Source organism: Eptatretus burgeri, chromosome 4 (assembly GCF_056783735.1).
Source record: "Eptatretus burgeri isolate ZD-2024b chromosome 4, Ebu_testis_v1, whole genome shotgun sequence".
NCBI classification, from domain to species: Eukaryota; Metazoa; Chordata; class Myxini; order Myxiniformes; family Myxinidae; genus Eptatretus; species Eptatretus burgeri.
This window is the reverse complement of record NC_140964.1, coordinates 105323905-105348761: the sequence shown is the minus strand read 5'-3', so window position 1 is coordinate 105348761 and position 24857 is coordinate 105323905. Positions and strand designations below refer to the sequence as shown.

General features: G+C 43.2%; 1 protein-coding gene across 3 annotated transcripts in view; it reads right to left on the bottom strand.

The window, feature by feature from the left end:
* Positions 1-6775: 6775 nt before the first annotated feature.
* Positions 6776-24857, bottom strand: part of LOC147028828 (adenosine receptor A2b-like) — a 65141-nt gene continuing 47059 nt past the window's right edge. For all 3 annotated transcript variants that reach the window (XM_085879583.1, XM_085879581.1, XM_085879582.1), the window contains exons 3-4: positions 13892-14184; positions 6776-13646 (exon numbers count right to left, since the gene is read on the bottom strand). In XM_085879583.1, coding sequence (XP_085735709.1) covers positions 12818-13646; positions 13892-14184 — 1122 coding nt within the window. In that variant the 3' untranslated portion in view covers positions 6776-12817. The remainder of the gene's footprint in view (positions 13647-13891; positions 14185-24857) is intronic.

The following is a 24857-nucleotide window of genomic DNA, read 5'->3' as shown; positions in this document are numbered from 1 at the left end:
TATTGGGCACAATCCTGGATGGGTTGCCACTCCGATACAGAAACAACCTTATACAACACCGAAATTGTCGGAATTTTTGAAACTACAACATATAACCGGTGGGCTTTAATAATCTACACAACTAGACAACGATATACAATTTCTGACCCAGGACCTACAGAAATTCAAAAGGAAAATTATGGAGGGGGGACACCTGTTGACTTCTTGCCACCCTCATGCTCTTCATGCCCTTCACCAGCACACCAAACAAAAACAAACCAGCAGGCCAGTGACCGGCATACAGGCCATAAACGTTGGGGCCTTCCAAACAAAAATGATCAAAACAGGCAGCAGCAAGAACAGAGCCACTTCCTCCACCGAGCTGTATTTGTGCAGTTCATGGTCGTGGCAATTTGTGGCACAAGAAGTGAAGCAGAGTGGCATGAGACTGGTATGTGGCTGGTATGAAGCTGCTTTTAGGCAGCAGCAAAGGTGCAGTCCATAAGTGCGGTGGCATGGTGCTGCAGTAAATGCAGTTCAAACAAAAGAAAACAAAACAAAACCACCATGATAATTGGAACGGTGTCACATGGTATGAGGCTGCAGCGAGTAGCAGTCCACAGAACAGGTGGGGGTGGAACACAAGCCAGGGAGCAAATGGTGCAGTAAAGTAAGTGATGCAATGGACGCAGAGCAAGTGATCCAGCAAGATGAGTTATGCAATGATGGTCATGGTGATGGTGAGACGAAGCAAAACAACAAACAGAACGAAAGGAAAACGGTAAACCAGGTAATGCCATCAACCACCAGGTCTGACCAACATGGTCGGCCGGTCCCTGGTGTGCACATACCTGGGGCAGTGGCGGTGGTGCCAGGAGAGAGAGCTCGAGGTTGGCCCTACTCATCCGCACCCATCCAACGTCTTTTCCCTCATATACACTACCCTAGCCCCCATCTTTTTACAATTCGTTGCTACGTCTTGTCTCCTATATTCTACTATCCCCATTACCAAATTCATACCCAATCCCCCCCCCCAAGGTTCTATGGAAAGGGGGGGGGGACAGAACTACATGCAATCTTACATTTATGTTGTGCCGCGTCTCATTCTCAAGTCGTTCAGGAGGGCAAGTCCAGCAGCCAGCGATCATCCCGACAGTGGATGGTGTGAAGGGGTCTTCATCAATCCTAACTATGTTAATATTGTCACAATTTTAAACTTTCCCCAGGGTTATACCCTGCCAAGAGGCCTTTGTTAAACTATGGGGTTCTAAAAACCCAAATTCCCATCGCCTACGTGTTGGTGCTCTTACAATTTTGGGCCTTGCTCACCAAATTTTCTTTCTGTGCCATCACACAATTTCGTGGCTGGGTCGTGTGGCTTCACGAGCAGGTCTGCCCACCTGCATACTCACCATCGGCATTCCCGGGATGCTGGAGCCGCCTCCGAGCTTGCCTGCTCCTCACCCTAACATGGGAGATGCCCTCACTGGCACTCCCCCCGCCCCCCTCGATGCCCACATGTAATTTTGGCGCCCCAGGTCCTGCTGCTCGGGCACCCGGGCCCATTGAACACTACACTGGCACGCCAGACCACACCAGGAGTGAGAGGGTTGGTGGGGTGGGGGGGAGGGAGGGGGTGGGTGGTGGACACCAACAGTGCTGATGAAGGACAAAATAGGAGAATTGGACAAACAATGGAATAGGGAGGAATAAGGTCAACAGGATGGATACAGAAAGAAACTCCCCCCCCCTCATCCTCCCTATCCCCCTCCTCTCTCTCCCTTCCCCACTTTTCCCTTCCCCCACTCTATCTCTCCCCTACTCCCCCGTCTCTCCCCTACTCCCCCGTCTCTGCCCCACTCCCCTCTCTCCCTGCCCCACCTCCTCTCTCCCTCCCCCACTTCCCCCCCTCCTTACCATATGTCCGTGCTCTACCCTTTTTAAACGGCTTTAATTTCCTTTTCAGTTTTTCTTTCACATTCGTTATTCAGTTACTTTTATTTATTATATTTGATGTACTGTATAATACTAGTTACTAAGTGTCTGTGTTACCGAAGCAGCTTCCTGAGCAAGGGTTATATCGGGTGGTTTGTCAATGCCTTCCCAGCAGTAGTTGTGGCAGAAATTTGTAATTTTTCCATGGTGTCAGTGATAACACGCCCACTCTTTCTTTGTAAAGGACACGGTGGGAATCTCTAACGTCCATTCACAAATGTCAGAAGACAGGATGTCCAGTAGAACGTTCATTGGAGGGACAACACGCACATTGATGATTCACCCAGCCTGTAAAACTGGTTGAATTCAAACTCGGGCACGACAGCTGAGAGGTGAGCATGCGTATGTCAAGGACATCCTGTCAGTCAGGTCATATCGCAACACACTGTAAACTAGAAGGGCATTGGGTAGAGTGCATACCTCTGCCACGCAATGCCTGATCCATGATAACATATGAGGCCCAATACATTTTTGAAATGTCATGAAATATCATATATCGTTTTTGGCCCGATCTCTCAAAGGTGTAGAATCACTTTGAAAACTAAATAATTATCGTATCTGGATCTGGATTCGGATCGTCACCAAAATCGAATCAGTTATACGGAGTCCTTTTTTATTTTTTTTGAGATATCGTGCTCGATATCAGCTTAGCCCAATCTCTCAATGGTGAAGAATCACTTTAAAATGATCGGATCCAGATTCAGATCTTCACCAAAATCAAATCAATTTGTCCTTGACATACATCCAACCTGTCCACCAAGTTTTGTCCGAATCCATCCACAAGTTTTTGAGATATCCTGCACACAAACAAACAAGAAGAAGACGTGCATAGCATGCTACTTGCAAAGTCCATAAAACAAATTTGACCTTACCCCTTAGATGCATGAGTGCAAAAAGATATTGCAAGAAAACAGCCAAACTGGGTCATTTTTGACCCACTTATGCATCTAAGGGTTAAAACTAATTGCTGGTTGAATTCAATGACCAAATATACAAATCCTTTTCAAATTTCAAGTCGATTGGATGAATATTGACAATTTTAGAAAGTCATCCACGTTGACATTTTGGCCTCAAAAATAATTGGCGGTTGAATTCAATGAGCTGATAAGAAAATTCTAATGGTACCCAAGTACGGTTTCTGTCAGGGTAGCAATTCTGGGGGAGGGGGGTTCAGGGAGGGGGGAAGAGCCCAAACAAGTCGACAGGTGATGTTGAAATCTGAGTGACAATGAATCGAAATTTTCAAAATGTTTCATTTCACTCATTTTATGGGGAGGTTCAAACCAAAGCATCGAACAATGACCTTCGTAGCGAAGTGGAAGTGATTTTTACTCATGCCAAATATCAACAGGAAGGATGGTTGATGAAGATGATGCCAGCTGACTTCCAAGCAGATGGAAGATGACCTCGGGCAAATGTTAGAGTGAAGAGGGCAGAATGTTTATGAAGTACAACCTGCCATCTTTTGGTTGAATCCTTTAGCAAAGCGACGGGTGCTATAGCTAGTTCTTATTATAATCAAGCTAATTATTGTGGCTTGACGAGCTGTTTTGAATTGATATTAAAATTTTGTTCGAATGTGATTGTTGGGATTATATTTCAAGTTGAAGAACCTCTTGTCATGATGATTACTTGTGAAAATTTGCATTTGTCAAGTTTATCAGTCATTCCTCCAAAATATACACATTCCATATAGAAAGTCTACGCCCCCTTTCAAAATTTTCACCTTTTGTTTCCTTCTAGCCTGGAATGAAATTTCATCAAATCAGACGTTTTCCACCTTTAGTTACATATTGTAACCCACAACTTCCAAGTGAAAAACAAATTCTACAAATTTCATAAAATCATTTAAAATACAAAACGAGAATATCTTGGTTTGATAAGTGTCCATCCACCTTACAATAGCTATTCTAAATTAGCTCAGGTGTAACGGATCACCTTAAAAATCACACAAGTTCATTGGCCTTCACCTGTGTTAAGTTGCCATGATTCTGATTACTTCAGAATATAATCAGCTGTTCCTGTCGGTTTCCTCTGCTGGGTAGTGCATTTCACAGCAAAGACTCAACCAGGAGCCCCAAGGAGCTTTCAAAAGACCTTCGGGATAAAGTTGTGGAAAGGCACAGATCAGGGTATGGGTATAAAAAATATTTCAAAGGCCTTGAATATCCCTTGGAGCACAGTCATCTCAAGACAATCATTAAGAAGTGGAAGACATGTGGTACCACCAAGACTCTGCCTCGATCAGGCCGTTCCTCCAAACTGGATGACCAAGTAAGGAGACTGATCAGAGAGACCACCAAGGGACTAATGGCAACTTTGAAAGAACTACAGACCTTTTTGGCAAAGGCTGGTCACTGTGTGCATGTGACAACAATATCCCAAGCACTCCACAAGTCTGGTCTGTACGGAAGGGTGGCAAGAAGAAAGCCATTACTCAAAAAAGCCCACCTTGACTCCCATTTGAGGAATGCCAAAAACCACTGCAGAGATTTTGAAGCAATGTGGCAAAAAGTTTTGTGGTCTGACGAAACTTCACCAAAATCACGAATCGCTGCTCACCTTCACTCTTTCATTCCTATTTTTTCCCGCCTTTGGAATAAACTCCCACACTTTCTTCAATCCCACTCTTCCCTCCAGGTCTTCAAAACAGCTGTTCACCACCACCTATCTTCCCCCATCCAAAACCTCGATGCTTTCTACCCCCGTTAATTCACTCCAAATCCATCTCCATCCAATTTCCTGCTTTCCTTCCTGAAAGTCCCTCTAATGTCCATCTTGTATACCCCATGTTCCCCCACCCTATCCCTTCCACAGATCTCCTAATGTCTCTGTTCCCCACTGTTTTGTCCTTCCCACTCCCACCCCTCTTGTCTCATGCCACCCTTGCTGTGCGTTGTGTGTTAGCTCTCATACGAGCCTCGACAAGGTATAGAAAAAATAACAAACAAAGATGGAACTTTTTGGCCTAAATACAAAATGTTACATTTAGCACATCACTTAAAGAACACCATCCCTACCTTGAAGCATGGTGTGGCAGCATCATGTTATGCGGATGTTTTTCATCAGCAGAGACTGGGGGAACTTGTCAGAATAGAAGGGAAAATGGATGGAGCAAAACACAGAAAAATCCTAGAGGAAAACCTGCTGCCCTTTGCAAGAAAGCTGAAATTGGGATGGATGTTCACCTTTCAACATGGCGACCCAAAGCACACAACCAAAGCTGCACTGGAGTGGCCAAATCAGAGCCCCGACCTAAATCCAATCCAAAACCTGTGGCACAACTTGAAGATTTCTGTCCATCATCACTCCCCATGCAACTTGACTGATGTTGAAGTTTTGTCCAGAACAATGGGAAAATATTGTCCAATCAAGGTGTGCAAAGTTGATGGAGACCGATCCCAACAGACTCACAGCTGTAATTGCTGTCAAAGGTGCTTCCACCAAGTATCAACTCAGGGGGGTGGACGATTATCCAACCACGATATTCCAGCTTTGTATTTTAAATTAATTTTGTGAAATTTGTAGAATTTGTTTTTCACTTGGAAGTTGTGGGTTACGATGTGTAAATAAAGGTTGAAAACGCCTGATATAATGCAATTTAATTCCAGCGTATAAGGAAAGAAGTGGTGAAAATTTTGAAAGGACGTGTAGACTTTTTAAATTTTTGGATACGGGAATTGTTTAATTTTTAAAGTGATTCTTCACCATTGAGGGATCGGGCCAAAAACAATATATAGCGTGATATGTCTAAAGTGTATTGGGCCCGATACGTTCTACTGGATCAGGCATTGTGTGGTGGAGGTATGCGCTCTACTGAGTGCCCTTGTAGTTTCATATTGTTATAATGCATTCTGGGTGTTAATAGTGAATCACGTGATCATTTTCTACCACTCAGTTTTTGTTCCTTGCTTGCCTGCTCAAAGGAAACCGAATAGAAAAGCAAAAGTCCAAACGAACTTCCAACAAATTGAAAGTCATCAAAATGTTTTGAATGCTGTTCTTGGGGCTTTAAAAAGGCAGAATGGATTTGAAATTTCGCATTATCTATGGTTCACCTTTGACCTTATTCTGCACCGAAACCTTCATCCACCAGTGTCCCGCAAGACAATACAGAAAACAGGCTCCGTGGGTGTGGCCATGTTGCTGGGGGTGCTTGAAGGCTTGCGGTGAGAATCACAGCGATATTCGTTTCCCAGCAGTTGTCTGCTGCCATGGAAGCCGGAATCCCGCTGCTTTTCAGGAAGGTTTTTGGCTTTGGCTCCAGGTCCTCCAAGGCCACACATAAATACAATTCCCATGGTTTGTCGTGTTGAATAACCTGAAGGTCTGCATCAGAAGACTGTGAGCAATCGCTGATGATCAACGCCCCTCTTGGTCGTTTCACTGATCAGCGTCTCTTCTCGGCTCTCGTGTGTGCAATGTGGTCCGACATGGATGCGGCTGTGAACGAGCTACTGTAAAAACCAATGCTCTGAATGCAAGACGAGGACGGTCCTTTGAAGGAGACGTTATGCCGGTTGCAATTATGTGCATGTAAAAGATCTCATGATATCCAACAAGAGGCGACCTCGGGTCAGTACCCTGGCTAAATTTCGCTTGCAGCTCGACTCAGGGATATATTTGGGCTGAGAGTTTGTTTAGGTAGTGTATTAACTTCTATGAGTTCGGACTTGGACAAGCAATCTCCAAAGCATTCTTGCAGTATGACGGGAGGCACCAATGCCACGATGATGTGCAACTGTACACATACACTGAGTTAGAGTTAAATCAAAAACGCACTCACACACACACACACACACACAATTTCAGTGGCAGGTTTATTACACTTCAATGCAAAGGACATAAGGACATGCGTTGTAATAATTGTCCAGTTTAAAATTCCCTAATCACAAATTAAATTAGTATTGTTATTACTAACCTCTGGCTTTTGATAAAGTGCACTTTTTTAAACAAACAAACTTTGATTGTCAAGGTGGTGTCAGTAAATGTTGACACATTTTTCCAAGGAAGGAAGGGAGTCTGTTTTTCATCCCACTGGGGTAAGGATAATATAATTAAAATTCTTGTAACATGTAGCCTTAACTGAAGATAAGAGAAAGCTCTTTATGCTTTTGACAATAGCGATTTAACTGCAAATTACTGGTTGGTATCACTGCCCTGCAGTCTGGCAGTGTTTCCCTTGTTTTTCTCATGCAGTGGCTGGAGGTATGCACACTCATCTCTGAGCTGTCCAACCTGGGTTCGAATCTCGACCCAGATATAAACTGCCACTCCGGTGTTGCAACAATGTATGCCGTCCCTCGGATGGACAATAAACGGGATGTCCCGTCTCCTAGCCCTAGTTGGAGGACGATAAAGATCCGACGGTGTTGTTCGCAAAGAGTGCGCGGTATACAACCCTGGCGAAGTTGCAATCACCTTCAGTCGAAAGTGAGACCGACCTGGCAAACCGCTTTGTTAAAGGCTTTGGTTAAAAACGTTCTTCCGCCGAACCCATGAGAAGGTGTGACTGTCTGGAAGCCAAAGGCAAACCACCAAGTGCAACCTTTTCTCAAGAACTGCTTCGGCAGCACAAGCTCTGTGAAGAGTGTGGTACGTCGATGGCGGTGAAGATGTTGATGATGATTGTGCTGCCCACTGCACAGTTAAATGTCAAATTGTTATCGATTTCGTAAGTGCTACCCTTAATTGCTTTCTGCACGAATTTTGATTTACTTTTAATAATTGAAATAAATATGGTTAGTGAAGATGAAATCTATTATGCATGATGCATGTTTTCAGGACATTATGGTCTTGGCTCATGCAGCTTATGCTTTTAGACACCGATAAACGCACTTTGGCATGAGGTCACCTCGAGTGCATCGATGTGTTCGGTTGGAAGTGAATCTCTACTGTTACAATGGAAATGCATTCACGGAACACCAAATGAATTAAGCATACGAAGCTAGATCGTGTCAACGAAGGCTTCCACACCTACCTCCAAGACAAGTGTTTAGAGGTCTCATGTTTAAATGAATTGATGCTATTCTCTGCACGATTAGATCAGAGCATGTAAAGAGTTTGAATGCAGGAACAAGTCAATGAGATCATCAGCAAACAAGCGCAACAATAACACAGCAGCAACTAGAATGGCACTCAGTAGAGTGCATACCTCTGCCAGGCTGAACAGTGTACGTTTTGGATCCCACTGTGCTGGACCCTGATCTGAGCCAAAATCGAATCGGCTTGTTCTTGTCACCTAACCAACTCATCCACCAAGTTTTGTCTGAATCCGTCCATAACTTTTTGAGATATCCTTCTCTCAAACAGACAGACCGACAGACAGGGGGTGAAAACAACCTCTGCTACCGAAGTTGTCATGAGATTTTCACTTCATTGCAAATGATGTAGGGTTTAATAGTGTTAGACAATTGGTTGTGTTCGTGTGTGCACAGGATTGTCACGAATGTCACTTTGTGCCGACAAAACGACTGATGTTACAAAACAATAGCAGAATGCAATTATGTCGTGATTCGAGGACTAATCGGTGCAACTGGAGGTCTGGATGTCTGACAGTCATCCAGTGAACTCGGGCCATCACAGTGTCAAGCCGAGAGATGTGTTGCATGCATTCACACTACGATCACTACTTTTGTCATGGCACAGATTATTCCAACATTGTGGGAGTAGCCGAGGAATGTTTTTGGTCGGTGGTAGGTAGGTGAAAACATCTTAAGTTTTGGTGGTGGAGGTAATGAACCTCTGGCTGGTTACACAAGCCCCATCCACGGAGTAGGCCCAGGAAAAGATTGAAGGATATGATTCGCAAGGATCTTAGGGAAAATTAAGTACCAGAAGACAAATACAACAAGGCAACTACATCTCAGGGTAAGATGGCATGCCACCAATAGCACTGGCCTGGAAAATAAACTTTTACAGAGAACAGCAAGAACAAGAAGTTGGAGGCACAACCAAACAAGTGACAATGCCAGCAATATATGAGAACTCTTTAGAAGGAAAAGTGAAAAGAGATCCATTTTATAACAGATGGAACTTGTGATTGAGCAGCATGGAGCTCCCATGGTTTTGCAACCACGGACGACTCAAAGTGCATTGATGCAGACCAAAACCGCTGTGATGTCATAATGGAATTGAAAAAAGTTTTGAAATTGCCCCCTTTTGGTTGTGTGAATGGGAGATGTATAACAGGACAGCACCAGAGCATGCCTGCCATTGCGTACATGCATGCATGTCTGTGTTTTTAATCATCTGTTAACCTCCACTATCTGTTGAACTGCTCCTCATGATGTTCAACCGCTGTATATTGAAAACAAAAACAAAAAAAACAACTTAATCCCTTTTCTGTAGTGAAACGGATAAGTTAGTCTGCTCAAAGAGAGCTCTGGATTGGGGTGTAATAGGTAGAATCAAATTTATTTTGAGAAGATCTCCGTGAGAAAGGAGCAGCCATCAAAAGCACCATTGAACGATTGGTGTTGGACCAGAGTTGAGAGCGGGTATCAACATTGTCTGAAAGAAAGACTGAATTAATGCTAACACATAAAGCTGAGGCTTACAATACCAAACATTTCAGTGAGTGAGATAGCTCAGTTGCCAGCATACTTGGCAATAAGTTATCTCATCATTGATAAACACCCAAAAATGGTTGAAGTTAAAACTTCAAATCTCATGCAAGACCAGTTGTTGGCACATATATGGAACTATAAAGCAAGTCAAACATTGTGTACATTTTTTAAATTCCACATTGTTTTTAAATCGGTCGGCCATTGTGTGGTATTACCCTGGCCAACTTCCATGCTTGGTGTTAGCTGTATAATTTTGTCAGATTGGCTAAAAGGCCTCTTGTGGCTCTTAACTCCTATTTTCTTCCAGTTCAATTGCATTCATGTATCAACAAAGTGTGCATGAGCTGAGTTAAACTCTCGGAGCATTTCATAAAGGTTTATGTGAAACTGTTTCAGGTGGTAACGAGAATGGCACTCGGTAGAGTGCATACCTCAACCAGCCTGAACAGTTTACGTTGCTTACCCCACTGATAGGCCGGGTCTGCATCCAGATCTTGACCAAAATCTAATCAGCTCGTTGTCATCCATCAAGTTTCGTCCGAATCCGTCCATCTTTTCGAGATATCATGCAATATATAGTTTTTGGCCCCATCTTTCAATGGTGATCAAGAAGCACTTGAAAAAATTTCGGATCTGGATCCAGACCTTCACCAAAATCGAATGGATTCTTCCATATCACACACCCAACCTGTCCACCGAGTTTTGTCTGATTCCATCCAAATTTTTGAGATACCCTGCTCACAAACAGACAGACAGACAGACGGGCGAAAATTAAACATAACCTCCATCCACCATTTACCTTTCATATTGAGGACTACAATTTATCTTCATTTGTTAATTTTATTGAAATCCTCATATAATTAAGAAAGCTAATTCTGAAGAATCTTCAGAGTCCTCTTAACAATTGCAAACCTTTGGTTTGGTGGATGTTAGAAAAGAGGGCTTTTTGTACTAATCGTGCTATTAATGCAAAACGATGTTGATACCACAATAGTGCACTGGTCATTATGTCGGCAGAATGCACTTTTTAAATGACACAGTTATCAGCCTTTCCTGCTGCATATTTGGCTATGTGTTCTGCTATTTTCCTTTCCAATTGGCTGGAGCTGATAACCACTCTGTTACTGTTTACCTCCACCACCGACGGTAGACGGAGGTTATGTTTTCACCAGTCTGTGAGCAGGATATCTCAAAAAGTTATGGACGGATTTGGCCGAATCCCGGTGGACAGCTTGAGTGTGTGACAAGGAAGAATTTATTCAATATTGGTGAAGATCCGGATGCAGATACTATAATTTTAAAAGTGATTATTCAGCATTGAGAGATGGGGCTGAAAGTGATTATATAACACGATATTTCAAAAACGTTATGGGCGGATTCGGATGAAACATGGTGGACAGGTTTGGTGTGTGACAAAGAAGAATTGATTTGATTTTGTTGAAGATCCGGATCTGGATTCGAGAAGTTTTTTTCACTTTTTTTCTGGTGATTCCTCACCATTGAGAGATGAGGCCAAAAACGATATATGTATTGCATAATATTTCAAAGAGTTGTGGACGAGTTGTGACAAAACTTGGTGGATGAGCTGATTAGATGACAAGAACAAGTGGATTCGATTTTGGTTCAGGTCTGGAATCAGATCGAATCTATCAGTGGCATACACAATGTAAACTGTTCAGCCAAGCGGAGGGATGTGCTCTCCCGCGTGCAGTTCGACTTGTTTTTTTCTTCATTATCTTTTTTCCACATTATATAAAGGGCATTACAAGAGTCAAAGTGTGTGTGTGTGTGTGTGTGTGTGTGTGTGTGTGTGTGTGTGTGTGTGTGTGTGTGTGTGTGTGTGTGTGTGTGTGTGTGTGTGTGTGTGTGTGTGTGTGTGTGTGTGTGTGTGTGTGTGTGAAAGTTGCTGTCGTTGGCTGCTCTGTCCACACGTAAGTGGGTTTCAGGAAATGGAGCAGAGACCTACCAGGTCTCAAAGTATCTGTGTGTGTGTGTGTGTGTGTGTGTGTGTGTGTGTGTGTGTGTGTGTGTGTGTGTGCGTGCGTGCGTGCGTGCGTGCGTGCGTGCGTGCGTGCGTGCGTGTGTTTGAAAGTCAACAGCCCTCTGTATAGTATAATAAAAGCAGTCATTTCATGAAAACATTCAGTGCCTGCTACACACAATCCATTGTCGGTTCAATCGCCATTACATTGAAAAAATAATACTAATGAGTATTCCCACGTTAGATGCAACTATTCATAAAAGTTCAAGTAAGACGCGTCTCGGCCTTTCATTGTAAACATAAAAACATTATTCTTTTGTATATAACTTACTTCCTTTTTTTCTCAATTTGTTGTCACCACACCACAGGAATATTATGACACCTGACTGATAGGATGGACTGTAGTTGCACACACTAGCCTCTCAGCTGTCGAGCCTGGGTTTGAATCTCGACCCAGCTATAAACTGTCATCCCAGTGTTTCATGGGCAGGGTAGTTCATCGATGTGTGCGCCGTCCCTCGGATGGACGTTAAACTGGGCATTCCATCTGCCAGCATTCGTTGTGGTCATTAAAGATCCCACGGTGTCCTTCATGAAGAGTAGGCGATTTATCGCTGGCACTTTGAACAAATTCAAAATGCATGCCCAAAACCAGCAGAGGGAACTGCATCAGCAGCACAACTGCTCCCTCAGCCAATGATGCTACCCCGTGGCCTTGTGCCGCATACGAGCGAAGACTATAACACCCGTTACATTTCAAGTCAACAAGAAAAAGACTAAAATAGCATAATGTTTTGTCAGCTGTGGTCTCTCAACCTTTCTCTGTGCCTCTTCTGCCTTTCCCAGTGTACACGAGCACTGAAAATTTAATGAAGGCCCTCCATACAGATGCCAGATCTCCAACTGGCAATGAACGCTGAGGAAATTTTATCCATCCTCTCTTTTTCATCATGGAATTCAGCAAGAATCTAAACCCTGCGGGCAACCAAATGCGAAATAAAAGATGGCATTGAGTAAAATGCAAAATGACACCCTTTCTAATAAGGCCTCCACTATTTGACTTTTTAATACTAGTAAGTTGAAGTCATTGCAAAGTTTGCAGACTGCTCTGATGGTGTGTTCAGATTTTTCTACCGTTACATGTTGAAAAATGCTTAACCATGAAACAGGAAGCGTGCTCGATGCTCGACTCGTGAGGACAATCCTGTCGATCCCGTTTTTCAATCACTGGGCACACTGTGCATGTGGAAGCATCCTCGGTAAGCTTTCGAGGAAAAGACCATGAGGAATAGTGTCACGTCGGTTCTCCTGAAGGCAACTGTGAGCAAAAATCCGCACCAGTAAATCTTCCATTCACACAGGCCATTTCCACATTTTCAACTGAGCCTGCAGGCCTGGCTCCTGCCGCAGACAATGACGCTTGCCAAGTATCTGCAAGTGTCGTCACAGTATTACAGCGGAGTTTGCTCTTGGCCTCTGTTTTGCACTGCGAGTTGATGGCCCACAGCGGATGTGCAGGATTCGGGTGCAAGCACCTCTGGAAAATACGACGGAAGGCAGTCCGGAAACCAGACAAGCGATAGGCGTATATCACAGGATTGACTGCCGAGTTTGCATGCGACAGCAATATTGCAGCAAACATAGTCCAAGGTGGCCTGAATAAATCATTGCAGAATAAATGAATACAGTTTAAAATGTGAAGGGGCAACCAGCAAACACCAAAAAGGCCCACTATGATTGCCAAAGACTTTGCTGCTTGCAGCTCTCTTATAAGGATGCTGCGCCGGCATTCCCCTTTGGGACCAGCCGTCGGGCCGATATGTCGAAGCTGGCTGCGTGCTGCAAGAAAGATGTTTGTATAGATGACTAGCATGATGAGGAGAGGTAGCAGTATGCAACCAAAGAAGTTAAAATACACCAAGTACTCAGAGCTAATGACGAACTCGAATAGGCACCGGACTTTTGACTCAAGACAATGAGCAGTGTTGTTTTTCTGACACTCCTTCTCAAACCACTGCTTCTTGTTCCAACCAAGAAGTGGAATGAGACCAATGATAAAAGAAGCTAGCCAGCAGCTGGCGATGACCACACGAGCTCGATGGCCTGTCATAAGTGCTCCATAGCTGGAAAGACAGATGGCACAAATGATGTTCAAATCAATAAATAAATTGGTCCACAAATATCATGTGTACGACTCATATTTCACAAAAGGCATGTTTCTACACGAAGTGTAGCATGCACTGATGCTCTAGAAATAGTGCAATGTAATGAAAACTTCATAAAACAATGTGTTCACCTCTAAAAATCATAGATTATTCTGATTCGGGCAGCACAATGAAGCTATTAAAACACCTTAACACTGACCTACCGCAATGGCAGCTTGATGGCGATATAACGATCAACAGCCACCGCCAGCAAGCTGAAGATGGAGCTTTGTGTCAGGATGAGCACAAAGCAAGCAAGGAAGAGGCAACCATAGAAAGGGTGATAGAAGCCAATGCTGATGATGATGGCAAAAGGAATTGCGAGAAATCCGACAGCGATGTCCGCAGCGGCGAGGGAAAGCAAAAAGTAGTTTGTGGGGTTTCGGAGAGAGCGTGTCACGGCCACAGCCCAGCACACGAGAATGTTGCCTCCGATTGCTAGCAAAGCAAGCAGCACCTAGTCAAAGGATCAGAGCACAGTGTTTGTCATGGCAAAGAAGTTAAACAAACTTTCAATAAATGCTAGCTTCACGCACTGGCCAGTGGAAGAATGGCAAGACGACAATAACAAAAAAATTAAATGCACAAAGAAAAATGGTATTTCTATATAATTTGGGGCTTGATACTATCTGTAAGCCCTTATTAGTCATACTTCTCTGTTACCATTAAGATTAGCTGCGGCACATTGGTGAGGATCCCAGCACGCTAGTGAATGAGCTTGTGATTTCTAAAAGATACACTGGATGATTCTTTTCATCTGCAAATGAGTGTAAGCAGACTGGAAAGCGTCATCTCCTCTATAAGGGATGATGTACGTTCAAAATGCAATGTGTCTATCATGTAACAGGCTCGCAGTTTTTAGTTGGATCCTAAGAAGTTAAAGCAAGACTGCACTGGCAACAGATAGCTGGTGAATGCCAACTGTTAATAATCCTACAATCACAGCCAATAAGTTGGTTATGGTGAGAATGATGACTAATGTGTGAGCTCTGTCAATTGTGAGTGAATAAGTGTGGCAGCTATGACGAGTGTTGGGCAGTGAGTGAATGAAGTGGAAATTACGAGATTGCACAATGCATTACGCAAGATTTATTTATTTATTCATTTAAACACCATTTTGCCCAATGACATCTTCTTCAAGATTTAGCCATCATCTTTTTAACATCGTCTCAAGCCAGGTCCCCACACGGTCCCGGAGGTCCAAATGGACTTCTCATTGGGATTCAATCACAAAGAATGCTGAGAAATGAATCCTTGCAATTGTGATCAAAAATATACTTTACGTAAGCTCGCTGGCCTGCAAGCGGCGAAGTCTTTGTTTACTGTGGATGCAAATGGAAAAGAGACCAAAGCCAGTGCGTTTATGAAAATATTCGACTTTATTTTAATGACTACTCATGTATGTACTGAAACTTTACAATGACATCGATGGAATGTTTACACAAGCAAGCGTATTTTATTAACATTTTTCAACTCAATAAAATAGTTAACGATAAAGATATTAACCGTCACTTCAAGCAATATAATCAATCATAAAAGTATTTACCATTCCTCGAGTTCTCTGTGTATAAATATAAACATACAGCGCATTGAATGCAAAGAGATTAATACACAAGCAAACTAAAACGGTACTCGGTAGAGCGCATACCGGTACCTCTGCCAGGCTGAACAGTTTACGTTTTGTATCCCACTGATTGGCCGGATCTGCATTCTGACCATTCATCCTTGTGGCACATCAAAATCGAATCGGCTTGTTCTTGTCACATAACCAACTCATCCACCTTTGCTTTGTCACAACTTTTTGGCCCCATCTCTTAATGGTGAAGAATCACTGAATAAATTTTAGTATCCGGATCCAGATCTTCACCAAAATCTAATCAATTCGTCCTTGTCACACACCCAACATGTCCACCAAGGTTTGTCCGAATCCAACCCTAACTTTTTGAGATATCCTGCTCACAAACAAACAAACAGCCAGAGGTGAAAACATAAGCTCCATCTGCCTTTGGTGGTGGATGTAATCAGCGTTGAAAACCCCTCTTAAATTTTAATTCTTCTTCCAACATGAACCAAGTTGGAAGAGTAACGTTTCAATTTCAACTCGTTAACAGAGCTGCTGTGTGGAACAGGGAGTGATGTGACTTACAGTTTCTCTGATGAAGATTATCCATGACCAAAGAATATCCAATGCCCGTTGTGTCCTCTTGAGCCATGGCACAGTAGAAAGGCCACTCGTGTGATGGAGAATCCGCTTGGGTCAGCTTTGTTCTTTGAGGGGACAAATGTATGCAAACGTTCCAACTCGCAGAGCTGTGGTCTTGGGCTGATGTGGTTTCCTGTACCCTGGTCTTCTTCCAAACTAGTCTGCTCAGTGATGTGTTTTTCTGCAGAGATAGCAGACTTACCCTTGAACTTACCCTTGAAAAGATAGTCTCGTTTTGGTTCTCCACCCCACAACAAACTGTCAGATTTGTTCTTTGTAGGCAGAACATTGCACTATAATATGTAGTATGCAATCCCTCCGATGGAGGTTAAGCTGGGTGTTCCATCTACTGGCATTAGTTGGTGGACGTAAACATCCCACCGTGTCTTTTGCGAAGAGTACACAAACTATCACCGGCAGCCTGGCCAACACCCGCACCTGTCCTAACCTACTTAGTTGAATGTAAGACTGGGCCAGATGGTTCATGAAAAACTTGGGCCAAAAACTTTCCCTGACCAAACCCACAAGAATGTGGGAATAACTGTGCCCATGAAAGAAGAACAACTATAAAGAGTTCATAGAACACCTTACCCTGTGCAGTCTTGATTTTTTTAAAAGGACATGGGTGGGGTCTGCAAGCAGAGAATTTGATTGGTCGAGATGATGTAAAATTCAGCAACATTTTGGCCCAGTATTGCTCAACGAAAGGTTTTGGAAAATCCCAAAAAGGCAATTTGTATTCTGCAGTGTTCAAGTGTATAATTCAATTGAAATAAAATAAAGATTTTAAAGGTCATAGAAAAAAACAAATCCAGAAGTTTATCGCTGTTGATGCGCCGTCTTTTACACCACCTTGTTTAACGCATTACATTAGGTCTTCATGCCTGTTGTTTGTTTTCTTCATTACGTCCCTAAAAACAATAAGTTTCTTGTTTGGAATGATTTTCAATTTTGTTTGACTGCCAGACATACAGACAGGCAGATAGAGTAAAAAATATTATCTCACTCCCCTTTGCGCATGCACGATCGAGATGAATTCTGAGCCAAAGTATGGTGAAACTACAGGTTTGTTTTCTGATTTGTGTTCAGCCAAAGTGAACTAACTGCTTAACCCCGCTTTTCATTTCGTGTGTGTGTGTGTGTGTGTGTGTGTGTGTGTGTGTGTGTGTGTGTGTGTGTGTGTGTGTGTGTGTGTGTGTGTGTGTGTGTGAACAATAGTGGTAGTAGTAGATCCTGTCTATGAAACTCTAGACTGCAACAGCAAAAATGCCTTGTTATGCAGGACTTTCAAATTCCCTTTTGGTTTGGGTGCTTCTGAACACTGATGGAAAGATCATATCTGGGGCTTGTGAATGTACAGGGTAAGTTGGACCACCTTTGCCAGCTAATTATCTGTGTTCAAGGATGAATTCGCCAATTAGTTATATTGTAGTTTGCATGTTTAGAGTATACATATTGTAAACCCCAATTTAGGTTTGCCAAGACAGTGTTCAGCAGGGCCTAGTCCCCCCCCCTCCATACCTTTGTATTTTCACTGTTTGTGAAATGTGCTGTATTTCTCATTTATTAATTTGATTAAAAACGCTTTTCCTTTTTTTCTCACTGTCCTCGTAACCAATGGTTCTCGAGCCGAGTACCACCCGGTTATTATTTGAATTGGACTAATAAACGGTATACTTGAGCTGGTCAGCCATTGACCGTCCCTGATGATGCCACGGGAGGGTCGGTGAGGTCTGTATGAAGTCCGAGCTGAGGACCGGGAGAGCGAGGAGTGTTTTGGACATCCCCCCGATAGAAGGAGGAACCTGTCCCAGGTGTCTGAGGTCACCAACATCAGGTTTGCCTGGGCTGGCTGAAGACCCGCCTCGCAGAACATCATGCATGGGGGAAGAGCACCCTGCCTTTCCCATCCAATCTCGGCGAGGGCACCGTGTTTAGATCAACTAGGCCTGAACCAAGCTTCTTATTTTATTTTATCTTCCCCATACCTTCTACCCTCTTCTTTCTCTGAGTATGCAACACATTCTTGAGAGATTCTCTGTTTTCAAAGACAGGCCAAGTAGATTAAATCGACAATTTTGTAGAGTTATAAACAAGATTTATTTTCTGATCGAGACATCCTCTCCTTCATTTTTCTCTGTAACAGTTGTTTCTTTTGCTCCCTTCCTGATTTATTTTCACTCACTTTAGCAAACGTTTTTATTTATTACTCGCCAAAACCCCGTGACAGACGGATTCCGTTCCATGAGCCCAATATGACAACCAGTGGCGGCTCTTGTAAGAACCGTATCCCAGTCGATGTACTCCATGGCCTTACCTAATGAGGCCTACAAAACGTCCTTGTACACGACATTTTTGGTGTACACTACTCCTTGTGAAGAAGTCCCCTGATTTGTGCAAGTGTCTACTTTGACGTACACTGTGTCAAAACTTCTCAGGTCACAGTACCGAGAAAAACGTGACGTGACTGCTAGGAGGAGCACAAAATTGGTCCTTCAGTATTAATATATAGATGCTTCAGAGTTTAAGGTTGACTATTGCCATTATGTGCGATGCACTCTTACAGGTACGAAGTTTCTTTCAGTCCAGGTCACAGTACCAAGACAAACGTGACGTGACCGCTTGGAGGAGCACAAAATTGGTCCTTCAGTATTAATATATAGATAGAAGATACAATGTTTCTTATTACAATTTTTGTGTCAAATTCACATTCTGAGGTAGTCAGCATGTGCAGAAGAGGGTTTTACATTGCAGACGCTATTTTCGAGGAGTGGAATTACACCGCTCAGCGGTGACGGTCTGCCGACGACAGACGTAATGACGTCAGCGAATGACCGATGATGTCATGACGTCCTTACGCCTCTCAGCGGTGATGTCACACATCACCATGTAAACGAATGTAAAACGAAGTGTTTATTCTGCTTCAGAGTTGAAAGTTGACTATTGCCACTATGTGCGATGCACTCTTACAGGTACGAAGTTTCTTTCAGTCCAGGTCACAGTACCGAGAAAAACGTGACGCGACCGCCAGGAGGAGCACAAAATTGCTCCTTCAGTATTAATATATAGATAGATACTTGGTGGTTCCTTGGTTCGCTAACTTTGTCCGTGAACGAGTAAATTGCCAGCAGACACGCACGAATTAGGTTCTCAGCGTGTGTAACCAAATTTAAGGTATTAACATTTTCCCAAGCCGCCATTGGCACTGGGTAATTTAAATTAATGCCGACGCTTGGTTTTGAACCAAGGACCTCTGGCCCTCACCTCCACCCCAGCAGAAGTAACTCCCCCTGTTATAAGGAGGAACCAGTTCCGGGTCCTGGGAGTTCATCTCCGATGGTCTTGCATCATGCCCATTAAGGAGACAAAGATCATTGCACTGGTGGCAGGAGTGGAATTTGAACCCTACACCAGTTACACTGGAAGTCTGCGAGTGTTGGGGGGAATCTGGGAGAGGAAGTACCTCTGTAAAGGATGGATTTGTTGTACTCTTTGGAGTGGTTCACCTTTCATTGGTCCTCATCGGCACCCAGCTCTTGATTGTAGCTCCAAGTTATCGCTTGCACGAGACAACGGCCACATCCAGTAAACCCTTTCGACTTGCAGGCAAAACCAGATGAGGGTAACAGATATGTCGCCCCATGAGAGGTGAGTCAGGATATATCTGTCCTTGCATGCAAAGTCTTACTCGGTTCAGTGGGTGGACGAGTTCAAAACAAATTTTACAGCCATAAAGGTGACTAAGAGGACTGCTCGAATGCTATTTTAGCACCTTCACGAAGACACCACAGCTGGGTTACTTCATTTTTACATCTTGAATGGGGCTTGCACATGTTCCATTGTCACTGGATAAGCTCCATGGTTCAGATTCCACATGAAGCCGCACAGAGGTTTGCACACAAAACTGTTCATTGAAAATTTTCATGGTGCTCGTGCCTGAACCAAATTATTTGATTTATGTAGGATAACAAGCCATATATGCTAGTTTTCTTCTCCTCATTTCCGCATTGAAAGGCACCAAGGTCAATCATCGTTTCCATTTTTTTTTGTGTGTGTACTTTGTCAAGGCTCGCAGGGGCAGATCCAGAATTTTTTTTTTTGGGGGGGGGGGGTCACTTCAGGTTGAGATGTTCTCATATTGTGAAATATACCACCAAGCCTTATTCAAGTCAATGTCATGGTCAAAGGAAAACTGGTTAATCGATCCAGAGCTAGCAGTGTCCGACCATAAATTTACATTCTCCACAGGAAAATTAGGGAATATCGAGCTCATTGACAAAAAGGCCTCAGCCCTGTCACCAACTGATTCTAAAGAAAAGCTGAAGATTTTGGAATCTTTGCAATGGATCTTTACAACAACAATGTAAATACAAAAAATGTTTCCAATACAAATCAATGAAAATATCGAACGGACAAGCACAAAATGTTGGGAAATGACCCCGAGCACTAAACCTAAATGCGGATCATCAGATCATTAATTATAATAATGGACAATGTAGCCACTGAAAGTTTGAATTACCTGGTGAAAATAGTTCAGGATTGTGCTGCGCTTTGATGTAGGACACTATATTGCCTTTTTCTTCGGAGCCATAACTAAACACTGAGTCACATGGATTAATGCAGAACCAGCAGCGAAAAGTATCGTGGCTTGGATTAATTGCCGATGGAAAGGAAAATATATGCGCTTGCCAATTGTCCAATGATATCCTTGCACGATGATCATATGACATAACGGCGGAGAGGAGGCGGGGTGGTTTACGTGCACCCGGTGATTACATTCAAACTTGGTTACATCACACTCCTCGCCAGGTTTTTATATAAACTACTACAGCAGTTGATTGAACAAAGATAATGATGTGAAATGAGAATCAAGGCAGCCACCTTGGTTAAAAGCATTGTCAAAAATGAAATAAACTGACTACATAGCACATAATTTCCAGTCACTAAATTAATGGACCAGACTTTGGCTAATGGATCGGGACATAGTGGAAAATAACATGAGAATAGAAAATAACATGAATATGCAATTCACAATAAATAGAAACAATGAAGGAATTCACTCTTCCCCCACTGGTTTAAGCAGCTCGACCTCTGTTATGGGTCCGCAGGTAGATATGGGGCTTGCTGTCCAGCATGGTATGGATTCACACTTTTCGAACCTGACTGTCTGTGCTGTGCAATGTCTCAATCACGTGTCCATAGGACCAGTCATTCCTGTACGCATCCACCTTCAGCAGAACGAAGTCACTGACACAAAGGTTTTGTTTGTTGGCTTTAAATTGTGTGCGGGACTGCAGGGACGGAAGACAATCTTTTTACCATCGTGACCAGAAGGTATTCGCGAAATGTTGTACACATCACCACTGAGAGCCGAAGACGTCTGTATGACGACCGAAATCACCTGGTGGTGCATGAAGAGGCGTTGTCTTGAACTTCCACTTAGAGAAACGTGTGAAATGCATTCCCAATGAACATTCACACTTGGTAACTAAAGGCCCGGTCACACCTTGACATTTTAGCCAACGTATGCCGATTTTTGATTTTTTTTTTTCTAAAACGCTGGCACACGTTGAATACGTTATGGGTAAGTTTTGATAACATTGAGAGCACGCTGAAAAACACTGCCCTACGTCATTGTACGTTGGCTTTAAACGTTGTACTTTTTGGTTGTCCTCAAATTTTTTCATGCTTGAAATTTCACGACGTATGCCGGCGTATAACTCACACGTTCCGCTACGCTGGCCACAAGTTGTATGCACGGTCTGCGATCGTTGACAGACGTCAACGCATCCTACTTGTAAGTTAATTATAAGTTGAGACACGCCGAGGTAATGTTTAGCGTACCCGAAACTTATTTCTAACCTATGATTAACGTGTTGTTGGCACGTTACGCGATCGTTGCCACACATCGACAGACGTTACTTTTAAGTTACTCATAGGCTGAAAGACGTCGGTATAATGGATCGTCCTTGCGTCAGCGTCCACGGCCACGGCCAGGACACTTATTTGCAGCATTCTTCAAACTTTTCTTGGGCATGACGAGGATGTTCACACTTCGATGTCTAGCTTGGCTATGATTCCAATTGTCCATCGGCAGCGTCTATTTAAAATAGTCGAGTTTGAACGTTTTAACACGTTCAGAAGAAACGCTTCAAATTTCCAAACCCCAGCGTCAAAAAACAAAGGCGAGTGACAGCAATTTAAATCATTCATTGTAAACAATGATAATAGCTGAGTGGTACCGTTTAAAAGTCGTTGAGTGTAAAAAAAATCGAATTGTTGAGCGCAAGCATCTACTTTCAATAGTGGGGTTTGAGCGACTTAGCACGTTCAATAGAAACGATTACAATTTCCGAGCGCCAGCGTCAAAAAACAAAGGCGAGTGACAGCAATTTAAATCGTTCATTGTAAACAATGAAAATAGCTGAGTGGTACCGTTTAAAAGTCATTGAGTGTAAAAAAAATCCAATTGTTGAGCGCAAGCATCTACTTTCAATAGTGGAGATGCAGCCATTTAAATCGTTGAGTTTATCATTTAAATCGTTAAATCGTTAAACGCAAGGACGATCCATCATAACCCACACCCTCCCCCTCACACTCACCTACTACTGCCAAACATGAACAAACTACGACTAATACTAATACTAATACTAATACTAATACTGATACTGTTACTGTTGACATGGACATCGACTCAAAAAGGACTCGAAAACACTGTTGGGTTCCCCTTTTATGAGCAGCATTTTTATATACCAATTCCCAAAACCGCTGGGAACACGTCTTTATATGGCAGTTGTAAGCTAGAAACACGTTAATTTTTTTTTTGTCGACCGGAAGACGTCATTGGAATACGTCTACATACGTCGATGTGTGTTGGGACTACGTAAAGAATTGGTTCAAAGCACGTCAAACATAAGTTAGAAATAAGTTTCGCGTAAAAAAGACATTACCGCGACGTGTTTCGACTTATGAGTAGCTTATAAGTAGCCTTTGTGGACGTGTGTAAGCGTCCACATATCGTGTGTAAAACTTATCCCCATCGCATGCGGAACGTGTGTCATACGCCGAGTACGTCGTAAAATTTTGAACATGTTTAAAATTTCTTGACGTACTCTACTTACTACGACGTATGATAGTGTACTTTAGCGTTGTACTCACGTATACCAAACTTACTCATACCGTATTTGACGTGCCCCAACGTTTTAGACACATTTTTCTTAGGTCGGCATACGCTGGCAAGATCGCCAAGGTGTGACCGCGATGTTGACACTTCCATTTCTACGGCAGTTATGATTCGAATCGTTGTGCATCAGCCTTTTAATAGGCGACGTTACGACATCGTCGGCGATGCATGCAACGCGCTATGCCTAAGTTAGACTATCGTTGGGCATCGGTTGTGTAGGCCGACAACAGGTTCAGCATTCGTTGGTATAAGTTATCTATAACACAACGAAACGTTCTGTGTCCGTTACCAATGCGTTATACATAAGAGCAAGTCGTTATAAATACGTCCGAATCTTTAAAAAAAAACATCAAAAGTTCAACGCAAGTCAGCGTTTTACATACATTTTAAGATGTTGCCATCGCTGGCTAAAACGTCAAGGTATGACCGGGCCTTAAGACGGCTATGGAACGAAACTCCGGATCATTAACCAGCTCCACAGCAGGCAAAGTGGGTTTAATAGGTAGGTCAGAATCCCAGAGAAATCTTAGCCCAGACAGCCATAATGACTCCATCAGGTGATAAGCTTTTACGGAGCGAGTGGCCCAATCTGCCGGGTTATTGTCGGTTGCCAGGTAGTTTTATTGAGAAGGTGATGTATTCTTATGGATCCTTTGAACACAGTTGGCAACAAACACATAGAACCGCTGAGATTCATTATTTGTTTATCCAAGCACCACACCAACTGTCCGTGTCGAAATTAATGGAGTCGAGTTCTATGTCAACCTCATCAGTGATAACGTCAACCAATTTGATGGCCAGAACAGTGGCACAGAGTTCCAAACATGGAACACTTGTTGTCTGTAGCTGTACCAGCCTTGCTTTTCCTGCAACAAAACTTCCAATGACTTCACCGTTTCCATCGAAAGCCGAAAATAACTGCAAACAACAATTTCCTCAGTCGATGCATCAGAGAAAACGTGTAACGCATGGCATGCGTTTTCAGACATCAGATTAGGACATTAAGCGTGGAACACACACAGTGTTGAGTGCAGTGAGAGAGGCACACCATTTGTCCCATTGTTTCTTGAAATGTTCAAAGTGGTTCATCCCACCCAAGCAAAGCTCCAGCATTGTCGAGTAAGATCATCTGATGCAGCAACATCTTTCCCTTAACAACGACAGGTGCTGAGAAACTGAAGGGGTCGTTAATGCTGTTGACTGTAGAAAGAACTCCACACTTCGTGAAGGCCTTGTCCATGTCGGGAACAGTGAAGTTGCTGGATCTGTTTCCAAATCCCATGACACTCCAAGTGACCGCTGAACAGGTAGCAGGCTGGCACCAAGGTCAAGATCACGTCAATCCTTAGCATGCTCTTTGTCTAAAAAGTGAGCCATCACTTCCATGCTGTTGGAATCAATTTTGTGCAGATGTAGATTCTCAGAAGACAACATCACTTTGGTTCGAGTCAGAAGGTTTATGGCTTCAACAGGGGTAGGTAAGCTCACCAAACCATCATCGACGTAGAAGTTCCTTTACATGTAACGTCTTGCGTCACATCCGCATTTTTTTTTTCACCATTCGACGCAGTTTTACGTAGTCCATAGGCAGCAATGGCGGGACTCGGACTGTTCAAAAATATGTGCACCTTCATACATAATTCGGAGAGGTACGCTTTGGGGATCATTGTTCTTAAATCAAAGATCTTGCAGAAAGTCTCAGTGATCCTCACGCACATAGCAACAACGGAACATTTGCTCGACA